At 42.8% G+C, this 20288-nt stretch overlaps 1 protein-coding gene across 4 annotated transcripts in view; it reads right to left on the minus strand.

Moving 5' to 3' along the window:
* LOC117764694 (ERC protein 2-like) overlaps positions 1 to 20288 on the minus strand; it is a 149905-nt gene that overhangs the window by 76728 nt on the left and 52889 nt on the right. For all 4 annotated transcript variants that reach the window (XM_034590676.1, XM_034590673.1, XM_034590675.1 and 1 more), the window contains 5 exons: positions 17577 to 17765; positions 11426 to 11467; positions 10055 to 10251; positions 9711 to 9716; positions 2639 to 2732 (listed from right to left, as the gene is read on the minus strand). In XM_034590676.1, coding sequence (XP_034446567.1) covers positions 2639 to 2732; positions 9711 to 9716; positions 10055 to 10251; positions 11426 to 11467; positions 17577 to 17765 — 528 coding nt within the window. The remainder of the gene's footprint in view (positions 1 to 2638; positions 2733 to 9710; positions 9717 to 10054; positions 10252 to 11425; positions 11468 to 17576; positions 17766 to 20288) is intronic.

Here is a 20288-nt window from a genome sequence, read left to right on the forward strand (position 1 = left end):
GTTAATTACCAAAAGGGGCTGATTAAATGACTAATTCTGTGATACTGACTAAAATAGGAGCAATGGATGAGATTTTAAAAAAAAAGGGCCGGGCAAATCACAAGCGGATACTTGTGGCTCGTCACGTCAGCACGACACAGCTGGAGGTGAGCAACAAACACCTGCACACACATACACAGAGGGAGGCTGTGTGCGTCAGCAGTCCAAAGTTGTAATTGGACGTGACAGACGGGCAGTAATCCGATGCACCAGAAGCAACAAGTACTGGTCTGACCCCGCCCAGTAGACAGACACCCACGCATGCACGCACACATACACTTGTGCACACACACACACACACACACACACACACACACACACACACACACACACACACACACACACACACACACACACACAAGCACCCCACTGAGATGGGACTGTGACTGCTGGACCCCCAAGCCTAACCTAACCAGAAAGCTGTGTCTGCCTGTGTGCGTGTGTGTGCGTGTGGACATGTACAGTATATATATATATATATAAACTGTATATGCCTCTCTCTGTGTGTCAGTGCATATCTGTGTTTTGAGTTTTATTAGTAACAAGAGAACATTGTTGGCTGAAAATAAAGAATGGAAAAAAGGGAACAAGAGATATAGGGAGATATAGGGACTGAGGAGAAATGGAAAGATAATTGCCTCTGCAGCACCAATCATCACCTTATGCCCCTGGGAAGGATCATTATGGAGTCTGGCCCTTTTTGGTTTGATGGAGGGATTATAATCACTAAAATAAACGAGCAGAGAGTGAGAGAATGCACATTTCCAGCAGCTGTGCACCTATGATCCTCAGCTCTGCACATACCGGCGCACTCAAACCACTCACCCACACAGCCTGATCCAGGCAGACACATGCACACATCTGTCTCTGTCAAAAGAGTTGTGTGTGTAGCTTCAACCTCTATGTTCCTATTTAAGAATTTAAAAAAAAATGTAAGTATTTGTGCAGGACCAGAGGTTTTACACTTTCCCAAATCTTCTTTGACTGTCCCCATATAAAAATATAAGAGTTTCGGCAATCATACATATGTGTCTCCAAACAAAGTAGTGAGTGCCGCTGATGCCTCTCCATTACAGATAAAAGGGATATAAAGGGCCTGTTTGAAGGCTTGAAGTGAACATTTCCGATGTGTGTTTTCTCTGTGTTTGTGAAGTGCAGCGTGGCGCGATGGAGACGATGGAGCGGAGAGATCTTATCTCTCCATCCCACATAAACTCTCCTGGATGGAGGGGCGGAGCGGAGCGAGGAGGAAAGGCCCTGTTTGTTTGTGTTTACCCTCGGAGCGTGCTGTGTTCCTGATGGACCCAGAGATAAGCGGAGGCCGAGAGCCAGCGGGGGGGGGGGGGGGGGGGGGGGAAGAGAGCGAATGAAAAGACAATATCGAGAATGTCTTTAAATCACAGATAGTGAGCTTTCTCCAAATCATTTGAAATAAATTGCTGTTGTGTGTTGTATTAGACTATTTATAAATAAGGGTTTCCGATTTTTTTTCAATTCTAAATAATGATGTCAGCGTCATTTTCAAAGATCCACTATGAGTCAGGCTCTCAAATTGGCGAACGACAATATACTTGAACTTGATCTTGATTTCCTGCCTCTTCTCTCACACTAGTATTTTTCCTGGCCAAGATTTTATAATACCTGGAATACAAACGTACAGAAAAAAAAGGAATCCAACCACCACTGAAACTTTCCATTTTGCTCTTTTTCGTGGACGTCATCTATCTCCCAGAAATCAATCCCACAACTGCCTTGCACTTGTCCCTGTACCACTTTCCTTCTTTTTCTGGCACTCGCCTCGCGCCTCTTTCCAGGTTGCAGCGATATTAATGTGTGCTACTCAGACACGGTTTAGAAGAGGAAATAGGATGTTGGAAGTTGCCTGCCAGCACACACAGAAATAACAAAATAGCTCCACCAAAAACAGATTTGAGAGAAGGGCTCATGGCTCCATTTGCCAGAGAGTTATACAGCCGAGGTGTGCTCTACTTCATCGGTCCGCTGGGAACCACCTGGCATGGCTGCACTCTGCATATTAACACCCGAGCATACCTTTGCAGTGAAGTACACAAGTACCCACCCACAAACACTATTGAGCAAACAGCTGACACTCTTGTTGACACCTAAGCAGGTTTACAACTTTTCAAATTATACCAAAATAGGCACTTTAGGATTCTCTCTCCTGACGGACTAAATCCAGTCCTTTACTATTCCCATCTGAGCCATTATGCCGTTGCTCCTGGCTGGCGTTTGGAGCTGATTTCTGCCGGACTAAATGTCTGTCTCTTCCACTTAGAGCTGCCTCTCAGATGCACTGGGGAGGGTGGGGGGGTGCATGAGGCAGGAAAGACTGGAACAGGGGTCTGTCTGCTCCAAAGAGCAGAGTTACAGGGTAGAAGACATGAACAAAAAACAGAGCGTGGAGGTTAAAAGATAATATTTTCTAAGTAATGGTTCTAAGAGGAGATAAGAAGGAAATCAGAGAAAAGAGCGGCAGGGGAAATTAATAAAAGCCAATTGGAACACTCCGGGCGATGAGGAGGTGAGGGAGAGCTAAATGAAAAGACAAGGACACACACACACACACGTATATTCAAACCTGCGATAAAGAGTGCAGATGTCCATCAGTCAAGGGATCTTTCCTCGTCTCACCGGGAACCATCTGCTTCTGGATGTTAGGAGACTTGATTTGCCTTCAGATAGAGAAAAAAGGGATGAAGAGGATCGTGCTCACACAGTTTGATGATGTTGTGTATCTGTATGTAGGCACACAAGTTACACACAATATACAATGGCCCCATTTTACTTGAAATTATATTAAAAAAAACAATAAATATTGTATTGTTGACGTTCATATGAACTTCATACAGTAAATAACGTTTATATAATTTAGTTTCATTATACTGTTTTTTTTTTTAGAGTTAAAACAAGGCCTCCTTATTGCATCATACAGATAGATGACGGTGTGAGGCAGCGCACACAGAGGCTGCGCATGTGTCTAGTCTCAGTAACACGGCAGACAAGGACAAGACGAGACTTGACTGATGACTGATGTGAGACACTGCTGTGTAAATCTTTCAACGACAAAACACACAAACACACGTAGACAGGAGATGCAGGCACAAGCACGCACACAAACACACATGCATAATTAAATATGTGCAAGAAGTAAGTGGACAAATAAGGGGACAGGAACACACATGCAGGAAACCAATATCCATGTTTCTAATTCTGTACATCCACTGGCGTGTTCTGAACACACACACACACACACACACACACACACACACACACACACACACACACACACACACACACACACACACACACACACACACACACACATCGGCTTGTGTTTAAAAACCCCCAACATAAAATAGTACAAGTCCTTAGACACACGCAAGATAATAAATCTGCCATCAGCAATGTGCATTGAGGTGCTGATTACAGAGCAAAACCATGTATCAACCAGCCAGGATGAATGTGTATTTACCTCCACACTAAAACCGACTCCTTGTCATTTACTAAACATACTTAACGAGAGAACTATGGTACATATGCACACCCACACACACACCCTCACACACACACACACACTCATGTCTACATAATTTCAGACATTACACTGACTTACATTCGTTACTTTACACCTACACCTAAGTAGAATTACCACACTGTGGTTGTATGCCTCCGTCAACCGGTGCAGTTTCACTTAATATAAAAACAATTCCCAGACTCATATGAGGTACAGTATCTGTGACTTTTGACTGTAGAGATCTCATCAGTTAATCTTTGAGTCCAAGTGACAACTGGTCAAAATCTGAGGAAATTCCCTGAAGGCAGACTTGAGTAATTAAACATGACTTGTGAGGTTAAGGGGCCTGGATCTTTTATCTTTGACCACTCAAATCGAATCAGTTAATCCGCGAGTCTTTGGGAATATTTGTGCCAAATTTGAAAGGATTCTGTCGAGGTGTTCTTAAGACAGTAAGTTCACAAGGCAAAAAAGACAAGGGACATTGACCTTTGACCTAGAATTTAATCCTAAAACATCATGTCCACAAGAATATGAGGTCACCGTAACCTTTGACCTTCAATCAACAAAATCAAATCAATTTATATTTGAGTCCAAGTTAATGTTTGTACCAGATTTGAGAACATTTCCTCAAGGGACCGTCTGAAAATATAATCCCTCCAGCCACTGGCTAAACACTAAACTTATGTCTTAACCATAAAATTCATTGATTTCCATTAACTCCCCATAACATGAGTGTGTAAAGAGATTTCGCAATATACGGAACACGCGAACACAAAAAACATGTATTAATATACCCAGAAATATGCCTGAACACAAACACAAATATGCTCAATTCAGGCTGTATGAATCCACAAAACCCACGCAGCAAGAGACACACACACACACACACACACACACACACACACACACACACACACACACAGACACACACACACACACACACACACACACACACACACAGCTGCACTAACACACAATCTATATCCTCTCACAAACACTCTCGAAATAGAATCAAAACACATCTCCCACTTTGGACTTCACGCCATTTTTTTTTTTTTTTTTAAATGCACCAAAAGTGTGAGAAAGCTGACAGTGACAAATTAGCGCTTAAGAGAACCCTCCAACACTGTAAACAGCCTGTGACCGAGCAGCTGCTAAAACGCGCCACATTATTATTCCATATCCACACTGGTGTGTTTACTCTGGGCAGAACCGACAAGCTGCCCCCCCATGTGGGCAAATATTTGCTGTCACAGCCCTTAGAATGGTGTGTGTGTGTGTGGGGGGGTCAGTTGAAAGATGCTGGTGTGCAATCACTGTGAAGTAAACCTAACACGACGATGAATAAATTTGAAACACACTCAGGTTGCCACACACACAACAGCACCTTTCAAAAAACCTTTGAGGGTGTTTTTTTGTGATAATAAGAGAAGACAGAGCAGGAGGGGAGTGCTCCACATTTATATCAATATTTATATATCCCATATTACTCCCTCCTACATAAAACTACACACTCAGTTTATTCACCGTGTCGTTTCACGTCTCTGGCTTGTGTCTTTATTTCTTTTTGTAATGACTCGGCTGTTGATTTTATGAGTTTTTATCATTTTTACGAGGCTTTTTTAAAAAAAGTACTGCGTAAATAAAGATTATCATTGAAACCTGTTATGAATGAATGAAGCATATGTACACACGTGTGCACACACAATGTACACACGTGTTCATTTGCACACACATTTACACAGTGAGGAAGAGGAGGAGGAGACGGAGGAGGAGAGGAATTTGCTTATACTGTGATCTTTGATGTCTGTGTGTGTGTTTTCACAAGCTCAGATGCATGTCCGTGGAGAACAAACTTGCCATGAGGGCATATCGGCTATCACACACAGCCGCTACTGGCACAGGTGTATAAACCTGCAGACGCGCTGGTCCCTTTTGATTCACCCCCATCAACCCAGCCGTGCGAGATGAAATAAGGTGTTTTGACCAGTCTGCAGGCAAATGAGGGCACATGGAGTGTGAAGGGAGGCACGGCCGGGCCGGGCTGCGTGTGAGTGAAAAATGAAGCGGAGCTGTGATTTGTTCATTACTGAATTCATGGGGGGAACATTTTATTTTATTGCAGTGACATTTCTTTGAAAGATGAAGTGAGAGATAGAGAGCAGTGTGCATGAGTTCAGTAATTTTAAGTAATTTTTCACATTTCCTCTCCCTTCTTCCACCTGGAGCACTGCACACTTCTGCCTTCCAACAAAAGCAGCTCCGCTTTATTTCTGGCTGTGAAAGCACAGCTCTGTTATTTTATTTTTTTTACCTTCCATATCTTTATACATATTTCTATCATTTTTTTCAGTTCTCTACCTCACTCACTAACTTTCTTACTTTTATTCCTTTTTCCATTATCCGTTCACCATTATTTTCTTCTTTTTCTCATTTAACTCACATCTCACTTGGACAGAATTGACTAAATAAAATGAGGGAATAATTGTCTGACCTCCCTCAAGGACTACTGCCGACGTGCCCTTGAGCCAAGGCACCAGCAGCAACCAAATGGCTCCAGTGGAGCTGCCGAGGGGCCGACAGCAGGAAGCTGCGGTCTCACTGGGCTGCTCTCGGATCTGAATGTGGGAAACTGTGAATACTAAGCAGGGTGTTGCTGGAAAAGGGCATGTTCTCTCTGTTGACTTTTCTGGGTAAATAAAGGTTAAGAGCAGTAATAACCTTTTAAGAAAAAACAAACTCCAGATTTTTATCTCCCGCTTCATAACTCTTAATTCGTATGTCTCCTCTTCTTCTCTTTTAATAAACAGCAAAGTGGAGCAAAATCCTCTGATTTGAAGCAGACAGGGACTCACTGGGGCCGAACTGCGATGGAAGAAGAGGCTGATATGATCTGAATGAAATATGTTTTCTCCGTGTAGTGCAAAAGGGAAAGGAGAGCGAGGAGGGAGACGACACAGAGGAAATATGAAAGTGTAGCGTGAGGCAGTCGGGTCAACACTTGGAGTCTGAGGTTTTATCTGAGGCACTTGTCTGGATGCAGTGTTGAGAGATCCAAACAGAACATGTTTGTTTATTACTGATAAATGCTTTATGGTGCAAGGCACGTCTGGTCTTATCGCAATACAAATAACAGTTCACTTGTGTATAGTGCTTGAGTGTGTGTGTGTGTGTGTGTGTGTGTGTGTGTGTGTGTGTGTGTGTGTGTGTGTGTGTGTGTGTGTGTGTGTGTGCCTGCGTGCATGCAAGTGTGTGTTGACAGAGAAATGAGGTTAAAAAAGGAAGAAATAGCTTGTTTCTCTGTGTTCAAATATGAGAAAATATGTTGGTGCTGGTGCAAATACACACGACAAAACAGGAAGTTGACATTTACTAAATGACCATTGGAATTCGATGGACACATGGGACAGACATCAACCATTTACAAATATTTTCATGCTGAGATATTATATACACAGACTGTGGAGGTTTTGTGCGTTTTGGTGTTTGATTGTGATCGTAGGAATACATTGTTTGTGAATGTACAGATATTTGTCAGTAAACAGCCATAGATTCTTCAGATCATTCTCCCCAGTCTCACTTTAAACACACAGGTCCGCACACACACATATCTATGCATAGGTACATACACACACACTCACTCCCTTTTCCTGAAGCCCTCCCTTACATACCACAGTGCTTACCGCGTCTGTAGCTGTGATACGGTGAGACTGTATTTTTCCTTCAGCCGTCACATCTCTGAAAACGTATAGGACTGTAACAGCCTCACAATATAGGAGAACACAGCCTGTGTGTAATGGGCCGCATGACTGCTCCGCAAAAGTGAAACCAAAGTGGCTCAATCGCCCCCTGGTGGCTGGCTTCAGTATGGGTCCTAAATCCAGACTATTCCATGTTAATGGATGGGACATGGACTTGCTCTATGCCAATTAATTTATATAAAAAAATGATAATGATATTTTTTTTTTTTTGCCTAATCTCAATGTTAGAACTACTTTGGTCACACGTGCTACTTCACAGAATTTTTTTTTTTATACCTTTTTCCATTTTAGTTCACAGAAAGTGCTCCTGCAGATAAGTACCCATGGCTTTCAGAGCTCTATTCAGCAAATCCAACTACTGGCATTAGTGTGAACTGCTGATGCAAATGCGAAGCCTGTTCAGTGTCACTGATCCCTTAGTTAGATTAGCCAAGAATTACACCTACACACATAACAGTGAAAAAAAAAAAAACGCCTAATGTTATTACTGATGACTTGCAGAGGATCACCACGAGATCTAAGCCATGAAACAGCCGAGTGATTCTCCTCCGTGCTGGAAGATATTTATTACAATGACCTGCTGACTACATTCGTCTTCGACACTCTTTGCTGCGTTGCCAACTGGATGAGAAAGTGTCTATTTCCTCATCTGCTCTCCTCTCGCTCCGTCCGCACGGTGGTTAACGGGCCATCTGAGCCGGTTCCAACAGAAACAGGCTGATTAAAAAGACATTCATCCTCTGCCCGGACACATCTCACACACTCGGAAACAGAAGTCCAATCAGAGCACAGAAACTCATCCGCCCATGCTGTCATACGCCACATGTGTACGGACGCACATATTTTTAGGCCTAGTGGGTTATATCAGATCAAGAGTACAGTAACTGCGTTTACTTATCTCTCCTGCAGTCACACAAACGCATACTGTGCATCAGGATATTACACTATGTGTGTTTATAGCAGCAGTGTAAAACTGGTGTGTTTTCACCTCTGATAACCTGCATTTGACCTCCGACCTGTGCAAGTTGACCAGAGGGGAAGGGTCGGACCGATATGAGTGACTGTTTGACACTAATGAGACAGCAGCCCTGATAAGATGGACGTGCAGATGGGGGGGAGAAGTGACTGATCCTGGAAAAAAAGGCCCAGACTGACACTCTGGTGACAGCTGCATAGGGAAGGCACACACATGAACACACAGATATGGCGACGTGATGCACACACACACACACACATGCATGGAAACAGAGAGGATAGAAACTCTGCAGGAGCTGCTGTATCCCCATTATCCTCCGCGCTCATGTGTTCCCACAGTGTTTGACTCAGCACATGGTTTCCATGCCAGAGTGCAGAGTCTGTAAAACGGGTAATGAATGAGGCAGGAAACTGCGCTGGACCCAGAGCTCACAGCCTTTCCAGATTCACTCTCAACCATTCAGAACCATAGCTAGCGTTAACACACCTGATGGAGCCAATGTGTGTAAAATATTCGGACTTTTCACATTTAGTTTTTAGTTTTCACACTCGTGGCTTCTTCCACGCAGTTGGAAATCCACCAACAGAGACACTGGGCGCACACTGTCAATCTACATACACAGACACACTGACCAGCACGCAGCTGAATGCTTCACATACATACACACATATACAAACACACACACACACGCTCATATGCAGTGCATCTACGTTGGCACTAAACAACCCTTCATTTGGGCACATATCCCAACCTTGCCAATTCATAAATCAGATGATAATTGAGTAGCACCGTGCCAGTAATAAACAGAACAGTATAAACAACCAGTGTCTGGGCTGGATACACCACCTCGCACTGGCATGCCGCTGGCTGCCTGCCTGGCAAATTCTGTAACAAACACACACACACTCACGCACACATGTATGCATTTTCACCAAAGACAGAAAGAATAAAGTGCTTATAAATTGATTTTACAGACACATTTGTGAAAACACACGATATGTATGATATATGATATGAGGAAAACACATGACAGCACTCGTGATAGCAATGAAACGTGAAGAAGATTCGCAGAATCCAATACAATAGAGATGCTATATGTCTCCGGTCATATAAATCAGGAAACATATAAAACCTCGCATTGTGTTATTGCTGAAACAGGAATGAGGAACGTGATAGTTTGGGGTAAATGCATTGTGCGTTAACTGTCCCACTGGGATAGTCAAATCTGAGCTTTCTGGGAATCCAATCTGAGCCAAAACGCCCCAATTTCCAACTTAATACCTGGGGAGGTTTAGATCTGCTCAACAGTCATGGCACGGTGTCAAGAGTAATGGCTTTGGACAGTGTTGGTGGTATTATGATGGTACATTTCACATCCACATTAAGAACTACTTACCCAGGTCTGCAGACATTAATACACAGAAAAAAGAAGAAAAAAAAAGACATTAGGCCAAATGATTAAAAACGTCACATGCATATACATGTGGGCCACAGCATTCATTTCTACAGTGTGATTACATCAGGCACAAAGCATGACAACATGGAAGTGGTTTCAAGTGCTGGGAGGACGCAATCTCGACAGTTTATGTCTGGTGGATTACTCCTTTATAAATAGAGCACTTAGGAATGAATTGAGATCCCACAAAGTTCCGGTCACTCCGAGGGACTCTGCTATCTGAGGACACCCAGATGGTGTCCTGTGATGGATATGAATATGTCCCTGAATTCTTTGACCCTCACCTCTCAAGATCTGAGATTTTCCTCTCTTTGCATGATTTGTCCGTCTCAGCATCACTCAGAGCAGCCATTAGCCTCTCCACCTCGGATTGTGACTTCCCAGACTCCTCTCTGTAACGGGCCACTTCCTGCTCCAGCAGTCTCAGGCGATCTGTGATGTCCGGACACTTCCTGACGACCTCTTCTGTGATTTGGATCTTCTTCGGGGGGGGGCGGAGATGATGGATACATTAGATTTTTCGTAAAGGCATGATATACTGCATGAATTATGATTAAGACCGTATCAAAGAACATATCAGCTGCTTTCAGACATGCAGTGAACTCCGCAGACCCTCCCTATTTTTTCTGGAGGACGTGCATGTGTGAACGCAAATGTCTGAGTGGGAGACGCCGGATTATCTGCAGACTTTCTCCGCCGGGCCTCCTAGTAGATAGACGCAAAAAAGAAAGCAAATATCTCCAGAAAGACACCCGCCGAAGATGTCAAGAGAGTTTGTGGGAATAAGAGCCGACGATGGTGTCTGTGTGTTGTAAAGAAAACCATGTGATCTCCGCAGCGGAGTTAATACGTCACTTCCTGCCTCTGCCTCCTGCGCCCAGCATGCGCCATCTCTCACTCTGAATAATGCGGAGGATTTGTTGCTGTTGCAGCAAAGAAGCAGGAAGGTCGTTTAGTGACTGACAGGTACAGATATCATTGCATTTACAATTTGATACAAGTCAAATTGTAATGATTAATGAATGTTATGATATGTATTTATTACAGTCCTGCGAGGGCCACAGACACCAGCTTTTTTGCTTCTTTTTTCCAAAAAAGATTTCAACAGTTAAGATAAAATGTGTTTCAGAAATAAATGACCAACCCTACCTTCAACAATTAATTATATAAAAATGAGCACCATAATCATAAAGCTGTACCCTCCATAAATACAGTACTGTTTATTTGACAGTTCTGAGACTCTAGCCAATTAAGACTGCAGCAGAGTATAGTACAAATGAGGAATAGCATTATACAAACACATTAAACACATTCGTTTGCTGCATTGCTTACATGTGAGCTGCCCAGACTCAGGCTGGCACCTTCGCTGCAGCTGAGACTGAACAAGTAAATAAACAAATGACAAAATATGGCTGGAAATGGCCATAAGGACAGACAGGGCTGATGCGTGTTGAGCTGAGCAGAACAAAGTGCAGCTCAGACTGATTAAAGTTGAGCCAAATCTGGCAAGAGAGAGCAGAGCCAGACAAACTGAGCTGGAGATGTCCTAAGATGGCCTCTGCACGCACGCACGCACACACGCACGCACACACGCACACACACAAAGTACATGGAAGCACAAACAAACTAGAGGCATAAAATGTCAAAGAGCATACCGTGGGGCTTACAGCTGGGAGCCCGTCTACTCTGGCTGGCACCTGGAAGTTAACACAACAAGATATGACAGATGGAGAGTGAGAATATAGTATGAGAACCACGCACTGCCGGGTAAATGATCTCAAACATCCCCTCGGAGTGAGCGGTTGGACAGTCACACAGGGTCAGACGTGAGATCAAATCACATGAAAAGCTTTACAACCTTAAGGAAAAGGTAAGTCATGCATATGTGGTTAGGGTCACAATCTAGCTGAAGCAGAACCAATCTGTACTCTCATCCGCTCTCATCCCGTCATCACCCCCCTCTGCTCCCTCTCGTCTGATGCCTGCTTTTCTGTGGTTTGCTTCTATCAGTTGCCTCCCCGGGGGCATCCTTCATGTGGAGTTTTGAGTTCAGTCATTATCATTATAAAATTACTGTCTCCCTCTGTTTGGCTGCGAATTTATGAGACCACCAAACAGACCATTTTTTTTTTCTTCTAAGTAAAATGTTGGAGGAGAAAAAACACACACACACACACACACACTGATGAATTCTTTCTTCTCTGAGAAAAATATCCCAGAGGAAGTTTGTAACCTAGAATTATCTTCCTCTGCCTCTTTCTCTTGGTCTTTACCTCGTCTGCTGTGTTTGTGAAGATTGTTTAACTTGTTGAGACAGCGGCGGCCACGTGTTTAAACATCATCAAGTGCACACGCACACGCACACGCACACACACACACACACACACACACACACACACACACACACACACGCACACTCTGGATAATTTATTGTCAGGTCTACATAAATCTGGGACAGTACAAGTAGCTCTACATGAGTGTGCCATTACAAAAGAAACAAGGAGTGTCTGTTAACTATTACAACTTGCCAGTCTGAACAAATGACTTATGGCAAAGGTACCAAATGAACACAATGCACAAGTTTGCCCCTGCATATGCAAATATATGGCTGTGGCATTCAGTGCACTAGAAATGATTGATTTATCACTTTACATGCATTATGAGGTAGCTTTACATCTGTAAATGTGTAAAATATGTGTCAATCATTGCATTATTGTGGACTCTTGCATGTGTTCTGCTCACACATTTGTGGATGCAAACTATGCTCTACGAGAGTAAAGCATGTGTGTCTATGGAGCTTGATGATAAACTCTATAAACATATTCTGCATGTGAATCTGCAGAATCTGCAGGCGAGGGACACGGTTTTGTGACTGGAAGCCTTGTGGTCCAGTTTCTAGTTAAAGCAGGTAAACAGTCCATGTGAAGAGAAAAAGAGGTGGAATAAATTGACTGAAATAAATCAGCTACTTGCCAACATGTCGTCTGGAACTAAAGCACCTAGCTGTCTTTTGTGTGGAGAAACGATCGACCGGTGTACGGAGATGTACGGTGAATGGAAGATATCCCTGCCACCGTCTGGGGGTCCAAAATAATGGCTGTTGCCCCCAGAGGCTAATTCACCCTCAGACGATGGCAGTTTGGCTTTGAGATCGGTTTGACTATGACCTGTCTACAGTAATACCTTATAGCATATGACCCTAAAGAGCCCCCATTGCTCATCACTGTGCGTGTACCCATGTATACATGGCTGCACAAAATCCGGTGAAAAGTGGAGGGGGGGGGGGGGGGGGGAAGCAGAAACATTGTTGACCTCATCCTCACCCCATTACCTCCACACCTAACCCCACACACTCATCCACACACATCAAGGCCAATCTCAGAGAGCCCAAAATGCATTAGCCCTAAGTGGGACAGAGTTTGTTATGTTCTTACAGTGGGAAACACGCACACACGGGCAGAACGCAGGGGCTGCAAGGACGGCGGGTTCAGCAGGAATTTGTGATATTATGACAGGAGGGGGAAGGCCAGTAAAGATACGGTTACATATATGGTCAGAGAAATTATTATTATCATTCCTAGGAATTTCTCTGAAGTGTAAATATTACAAATAAGTTAAATATGTGTAGCCACCAGACTCTGCATTGGATTATTTAACTACTGGTCAGAGAAAACCCAGCAATGCTGAGGCTGGGTAGTTTTTACACAAACACCATTCACCTCTAAAGGTGTATTCTGTCACTTTATGTTTTAGATATGACTGCATTCAATCTCATTGTACTGACTCTGCCAGTGCAAAGATCAATGATTCTGATGATTCAATGAGTCTGATTCTTCTTATCTTTGTATCATCTTAAAAAAGAAGAGAAAGGAAAAGGCAACAAAAAAGAAAGACAGTAGGTAAAACAAAAACCTGGTTGAAAAAAAGACCAAACTGTCTTTTGAATAGAACTCAGAAGTCATTTGAGGTGTGTTGCGTCCTCGCCACTCTAAACTCACCCTCTTTGGAAAAGGTCACCGTCTTCCCTGAGGTTCTTTACGGTTTTTCTCTTTGAAGAGCTGGTGTTTAGTTCCAGACGTCCTTTATTAACCCTCGGAATCAACAAATACTGTTTTATGGGAAGAGGATGATGATGCAGAGGAGCTCTGGGGTCAAGATAAAAAGCTCTGCTAACAGCTTGACTGAGTCAGTAATACAAACATCTGCAGATACAGTGAGAGGGCCACTGTGTGTGTACAAGGCCTGATGGCAAACACTCCACATCTGCCTGAGAGGCAAATGGCAACATATCAGTGTTTGTCAGGCAAAATGATTCATGTTTTTTTGGGGGGAAGTACTTTTGATTAATGTTTAATGAAGGAATTTCTTACACATCTTTTAGATAAATGGTAATTTACTGTATGTGAGGCCTGTTTTGGAGGTTACAAAAGGAATGTTTTTCTCAAACCCTGACAGTGGCTGTGTCCGTATTTTAAGGGAGTTTACACTAAAGTAATAATACTTTAAGGTAAAAAACAAAAACATGGTGAATTACATGTTAAATGTAGAAATAAACGTGTTTGCCACAATTTGTGCTGTGATGCACTGCTCTGATTGTTATTTACATTTGTACGACATGTTGGGCTGTTGCACATTACTTTTCACAATGCATTGTGGGAAACAACGACTGCACTATGTAGGGTATAAGAAATGTCACTCAACATTCGGACAGCACTACAAAGGAGAGCCCCAGTCTGTTTACTTCCTGTTCTAACAAAATCTAGTCAACAGGACTTTAACTACAGGTTTTGCATGGACATCATGTGACTGAAATCACGTGACTTCATGGGGATGATGTCACAATGGGGTGATCGATGATTATGGTCTCTCACCTGCAGGGACTGTTTGTTCACTGAGTAGCTCCAATAGGGAAAATTACAGAACGAATAAACTGTAAATTGTTATTTTTCCTTTTTTATGTTTTGATACACCTTTAATAGAAAGTTTTAAATTAATCTCATAGTTTCTATATTTAAGATAGTGTTCTTTATGAAAAATATTTATTTGACACATTAATATGAATACATTTTCTAAGTCATTTTTTATGCTACTTTAAAAAAAATAATAATATTGAGCTTTACATGCATAGAGAAAGGTGACATAGGCTTTTTCAAAGGATAATACAATGTGTCCCTGATTATCAAATACATTTTTGTATTTTTTGGCACAAAGAACAGTAAAAGCTGCGTCATGTCTCCTCTGAGTAAGATATCTCCAGTCTTTCTTGTGGTGAGGTTAGAAAACATCTTAAGGATTACAGAAAGGTATGATATTTTTACTCTATTGTGTAAAACAGATATCGGAATAAGTAGTAGAAATTTAAAATTGCAAAGAAAGCCCTAGATCACCTGAATCCACCCTGAGAAGAAGAATTCAGCTAATTTGCTTGACAGTTCGTCATTCTAGTATCAAGCACATTTTGCTGCATAGTTTCTGTATGAATCATTGTCTTTAAAAAAGAATTCCTAAATAACTCTGTTTTTCCTTTTGTACTGTTACACCACAATTACATCACCTTCATTTCACAGACACTTTTGTCCAAAGCAATTTACAGCATGTGCATTCATACTTGATAGGCGCATACCTCAAAGAGGAAAAGAAAAAATGTGTTCAAAACCACAGCACATGCTACGGTTGCTGATTTTTTTTTTTCTTTTTTTTTATCTTTGTTTATTTTGGTTTTTGTTATTTCTAGAAATGTAAAGAAGTGCTAGTGTGCGGTGCGGAGGTATAATCTGAAAGCGTAGGATTTCAGCCTGTGGTGGAAGATGAACTGTATGTCTGCATTCCTGACGTTGGCTGGCAGCTCGTTCCACCACCTTGATGGAGATGAGCGACCACAGGGCCTTCGGAGTGACGAGGCAGCAAATCTCCGGGAGGCCGAGGGTGGCGGCGGCTGCGGCGAAGAGTGAGGGCTTGACCATAGCTTGGAACTGTCTTTTCACTTGTATTATTTGATTGTCATTTTAATTTGTATTTGTGCTGGATTCCCTTCACCTTGGCTTGTGGCTTTTTGCTGTGCATAATGTACTGGAGTTTGGAATCTGACTGTTACTGCAGTGTTAACAGTCCATGCAGCAGTATCAGATTGGGTCACTGGGGACTCTAAGCAGCGGTCATTTTAAGCTCTGCGGCGACTGGAAGTAGTTATCTGTTCTTTTTTTCTTCGCCCGAGGAGGTTACGTTTTCACCCCTGTCCGTTTGTTTTATGTTTGGTTTGTTTTTTTAAGCAAGATTACACAAAAACTACAGGACTGATTACCACGAAACTTGGAAAGATGTAGTATGTGTCAGTAAATAGGTATCTCAATATTTTCACAGTTTTCAGAGGGAACATTTTGGGATCTTGAAGAATAAAATCTGGCTTTTTTTTAGGGGACTGATTTCGTAAAGTGTGTGTAATTTGATGACTTTGCTTTATTGAATTGGTGGCGGTATGTCCTCTTCTGAGTGCCATGCTGGTGGTATGCATACTTGATTACTCACTGTAGCATATAGCTCTACGACTGGAGGAATTTATCAGTAAAATGTATTTCAAATTACATTTTGTAGCTAAATCAGTTAACTATTAAATCAGCTATGTCATTTAAGTTAATTTTAACTCAGTCCCTGCAACTTTCTTCTCCCCTACGACCTTGTCATCTAAAGCCATAAGCAGTTCTTCCCTGACAGATTTGAGCATTAATGTTTGCTAAACTTAGATTTGCTTCCTGTCTGGTTAAGCTCCCCCACCTCCAACTACCATAGGAGAAATGCATTGATCCACAGCCTCACAACCTGTCACAATTCACTGCACTACAAACACACCAACACACTTAAACACATGCCGACACTCACACACATCTGCAACGCACGAGCATCAACAGTTGTTTTTTGCGCTGGCACACATGCACAGGTGCACGGAGAGAAACACACGTGAACACACACAAACACAATCAAAGACATGAGCCCGCAATTATCCACTGTCTTCCTGATGAATTTGTAAATTTACATAACAGGTCTGATTGCGGCCGAGTAAACAGAGCGGCCAAACTATGGCAACACTTCTGTCGCAGTGTGAAGCTGCTCGCTACAAAGAGTTTCTGAGCTGCCGTCCCTTTCATGTGGTTCCGCGTCAACGTTCAACAAGATATCATTTCACAGGAATGAGACGTGTGTGGGTGTGTGTGTGTGTGTGTGTGCGTGCGCTTTTTGTGAGAATAAAAGAAAACATTCTCATAAATTCTGGCAGGGCGAGGGTCTGTCCTGGCTTGTAAGCCTGGGAGAGGGAAAAGAAAGAGAGAAAAGACAGCAAGGCCTCTGACTTGGCACCTGAGCGGGGATGGAGGGATCTTTTACGTCCATAAATCACTCTCTCTTAATTCATCCCTTCATCCCTCGGGACAAAGTGCAGGCAGGCCCTTTGCTATAGGGGGGTTGCGAACAATATTGTGGATGCTCACCGGGAGGTAAGAGAGTGGAATTACTATTGCTATAGATGTAAGAAGTGTAAATACAGGGTACAAGTAGCATATTACAACCACTGCGGAGTGCTTGTAAAAGTTAATTATTTTTCTACCATAAAAAAAATAATTATAAAGCCTCATGATGTTTGTGAAAAGAGTTTTGCATATTTCAGATAAAAGTATTTTTTTACGGGGGTGATTGCAACAATAGTAAAAATAGCAAACACTTACAAACTAAACCCTCACACACCTTTTTTTTCCGATATCTACTCAACCTCCCTGCCTACGATACTGTAACTGCATCAGAACATTCCACACTGACCTCTCCATCAGGTCTCTGGTTTTGGGTCAGGCTGGGGTTTGTGGTCTGGCTCTGCAGCAGTTTTGGAGGCTGCAGGGCCGAGAGTTTGTCCTTTAACTCCTGGTTCTCCCTCCTCATCTTCTCCGAATCCTCCAGCCGGACCCTGTCCTCCCGCTCCTTCTGCTCCCGGAGGCTCTCAATCACTCGCTCCTGAGATTGTAAAAGAACACGGAAAAAGAGAGTTTGGCGAGAAGCATGATAAAGAATACAGTAAAGGCCTCGATGGCTATTATCTACGTAAAGGCTTGTCCACATTCATGAAATGATATAAAATGGAACTTGTTCGGCTTCCAGCGTGCAACAGATTGTCAGCCCTGTGTGATTACAGTTCCTCCCTATCATTATTGAAAAATTTGGGACAGTCTCTTGCTGAATAGGCTCAACATCATGCTCTGCAAAGTGCAGCCAAAGACAAACTCATAAATGGCTGTCATAAATAACATATAACATTATGCAGATATACATATAGATATAATGTGCCAACTATAATAAATAACAATGGGACCCAAGGAGGTCAGAGCCAAGTGGAAGAGAGAGAGAGAGAAGGAATGGAAGGGGTTGAGGGACAGAGACAGATTTATTGGGAGTGGATTGGACAGCACTGTAGATCACTTCCCAACAACTCCACGTTGCCTTCTGATAAACCAGGCTGGAATGTTTGCGTCGTAATTTTCTCTATCCTCTAATCACATCAGACAGCAGGAGAACCCCGGCTCTGGGCATTGGCCGGAGACCACGTCCACACCATGGGTGGCGGAGCACGCAAGGTGTGTGTAGTAGATGCGTGTGCTAAGATGTACGTGTGTGCGTTAAGGTGTGGACTGAAGTGATTATCAAGGTGTTTATTCAGGTGTTTATTTAGGCACACAGTACAGCTCAGCAACAAGGCTTTACGATGTGGCATCGCTGCATGATTGGCAGCTATAAACCCCTGGGTTATTGGACAAATACAACCACTAACTAGACCTGGCACAGTAACACACTGCATAGTGGGCTTTTGGAAAAGAGGGCAAGAGAGAGAGAGAGAAAGAGAGAGAGAGCGAGAGAGAGAGAGAGAGAGAGAGAGAGAGAGAGAGAGAGAGAGAGAGAGAGAGAGAGAGAGAGAGAAAAGAGTGGGTGAGAGACCACGTGGCTAATAGGTCCTGGGTGTTTTCCCCACGTTATGAAATATCTCGAGGATGTTTGGGGTTTAGTGGAATGAGAGCAGAATGTGATAATAAAACCTGCCTCTATAAGGCTTAAGTGTGGAGCACACGTAAACTCAACACAAAACACACATATAACATCACAGTCAGGCGCGCACACATACACACACACGCACACACACACACACCAAAGAGCAGGGCTCGGCACGGGCACAATGCCCCAGCCTGTTAATTAGAACCACAGCACTGTGGCTAGCGACTGGCTCCAAGAGCAGGTTTGTGACAGGGTGTGTGATTAGCAACACACACACTCGCTCTTGTAAACACATTACACACACCCTGCGTTGACCACAATGTCTGAAAAGCTCGCCAATGTTCTCCTCATCACCAGCTGAATTATATGTGGCCAGCATCAGAAGTGGTTTCTGGGTAAACAAACGGGCCGACACACAAAAAGAGATTTACAGTTTATTGAGCCATTATGCTATTGATTTCAAAGTCTGTCAGCAACAAAACAAATTTAGATCAATTTAAGTTAAATAAAATTCCTCGCACCGTGTCAGTCATGATGTAAACACAGCGAAACACAAATCAGCCAACATCTAGTCTATTAATAGAATGATGTGAGCACCATTCTTGATTGAATGGATATTTATTCAGTGTAATTCAATAAAATGAAATCCAACACAAACAGAGGAACAAATAGCCTAACAAGGCAGCCATAAATACACACATGCGGTTTAAAGTACTTCTCATAAGGAGTCGCTGTTGGCTGACTCAGCACCGATATTGTATCGACTTTACAGACTTTAAGTTAAAATGCCTTTAAGAGCTACTGTGTCGCCTCGGGGAGCAACTTCATCAGACTGTGCAAATGACTCCCTCCTTTTCTTTTGCACCTCCGCTGAGGAGTAACTTTTGTTTACATCTGTTTTTTCTATTTTATTCATGTATAACCAAGAGAGGTTGAGTTTTGGTCTTTCTCGCCATTCTCTATGCCTTTAAAACAGCTTCAAACAAAACACTCTGACCCAAACCGTTACAAACTGGTTTGCAAATGCTACATGCAGGATTTCTATCCGCCAGTCGACTTCTGTCATGGAGGGTTCATTCTGAATACTTTCCTTCCTTCCCTAACATGAAAACACACTTAACCGACAACTTAACCTATTGTTACAAACAGGAATATGCAATAACAAATCCAAAGGCATAAAAGTACACATATACAGTGTGTGTACATTGGACCACATGAAACTGGGGCAGCCCTGTTTCCAGCCCAGTGCTGTTGGACATGCACATCTGTCCAAAGAGGGAACTCTCCAAACTCGTAACCAGCAGCCAGTGCCAACAAAATGTAAACCAGCATCCATCTTTTAGCCTCCAGTACAAACAAACATGTAAATGGGAACCATTTTTAGCCTGCACTGCAATCATTTTTTAGACTGCAGTACCAACAACTTTGAACATGCAACAAAGCTAAGCAAGATGGAGCCACTCTGAAATCATGCCAGTCAGTTCAAGGTAGCGT

The sequence above is a fragment of the Hippoglossus hippoglossus genome, chromosome 7 (genome assembly GCF_009819705.1).
Source record: "Hippoglossus hippoglossus isolate fHipHip1 chromosome 7, fHipHip1.pri, whole genome shotgun sequence".
Lineage (NCBI taxonomy): Eukaryota > Metazoa > Chordata > Actinopteri > Pleuronectiformes > Pleuronectidae > Hippoglossus > Hippoglossus hippoglossus.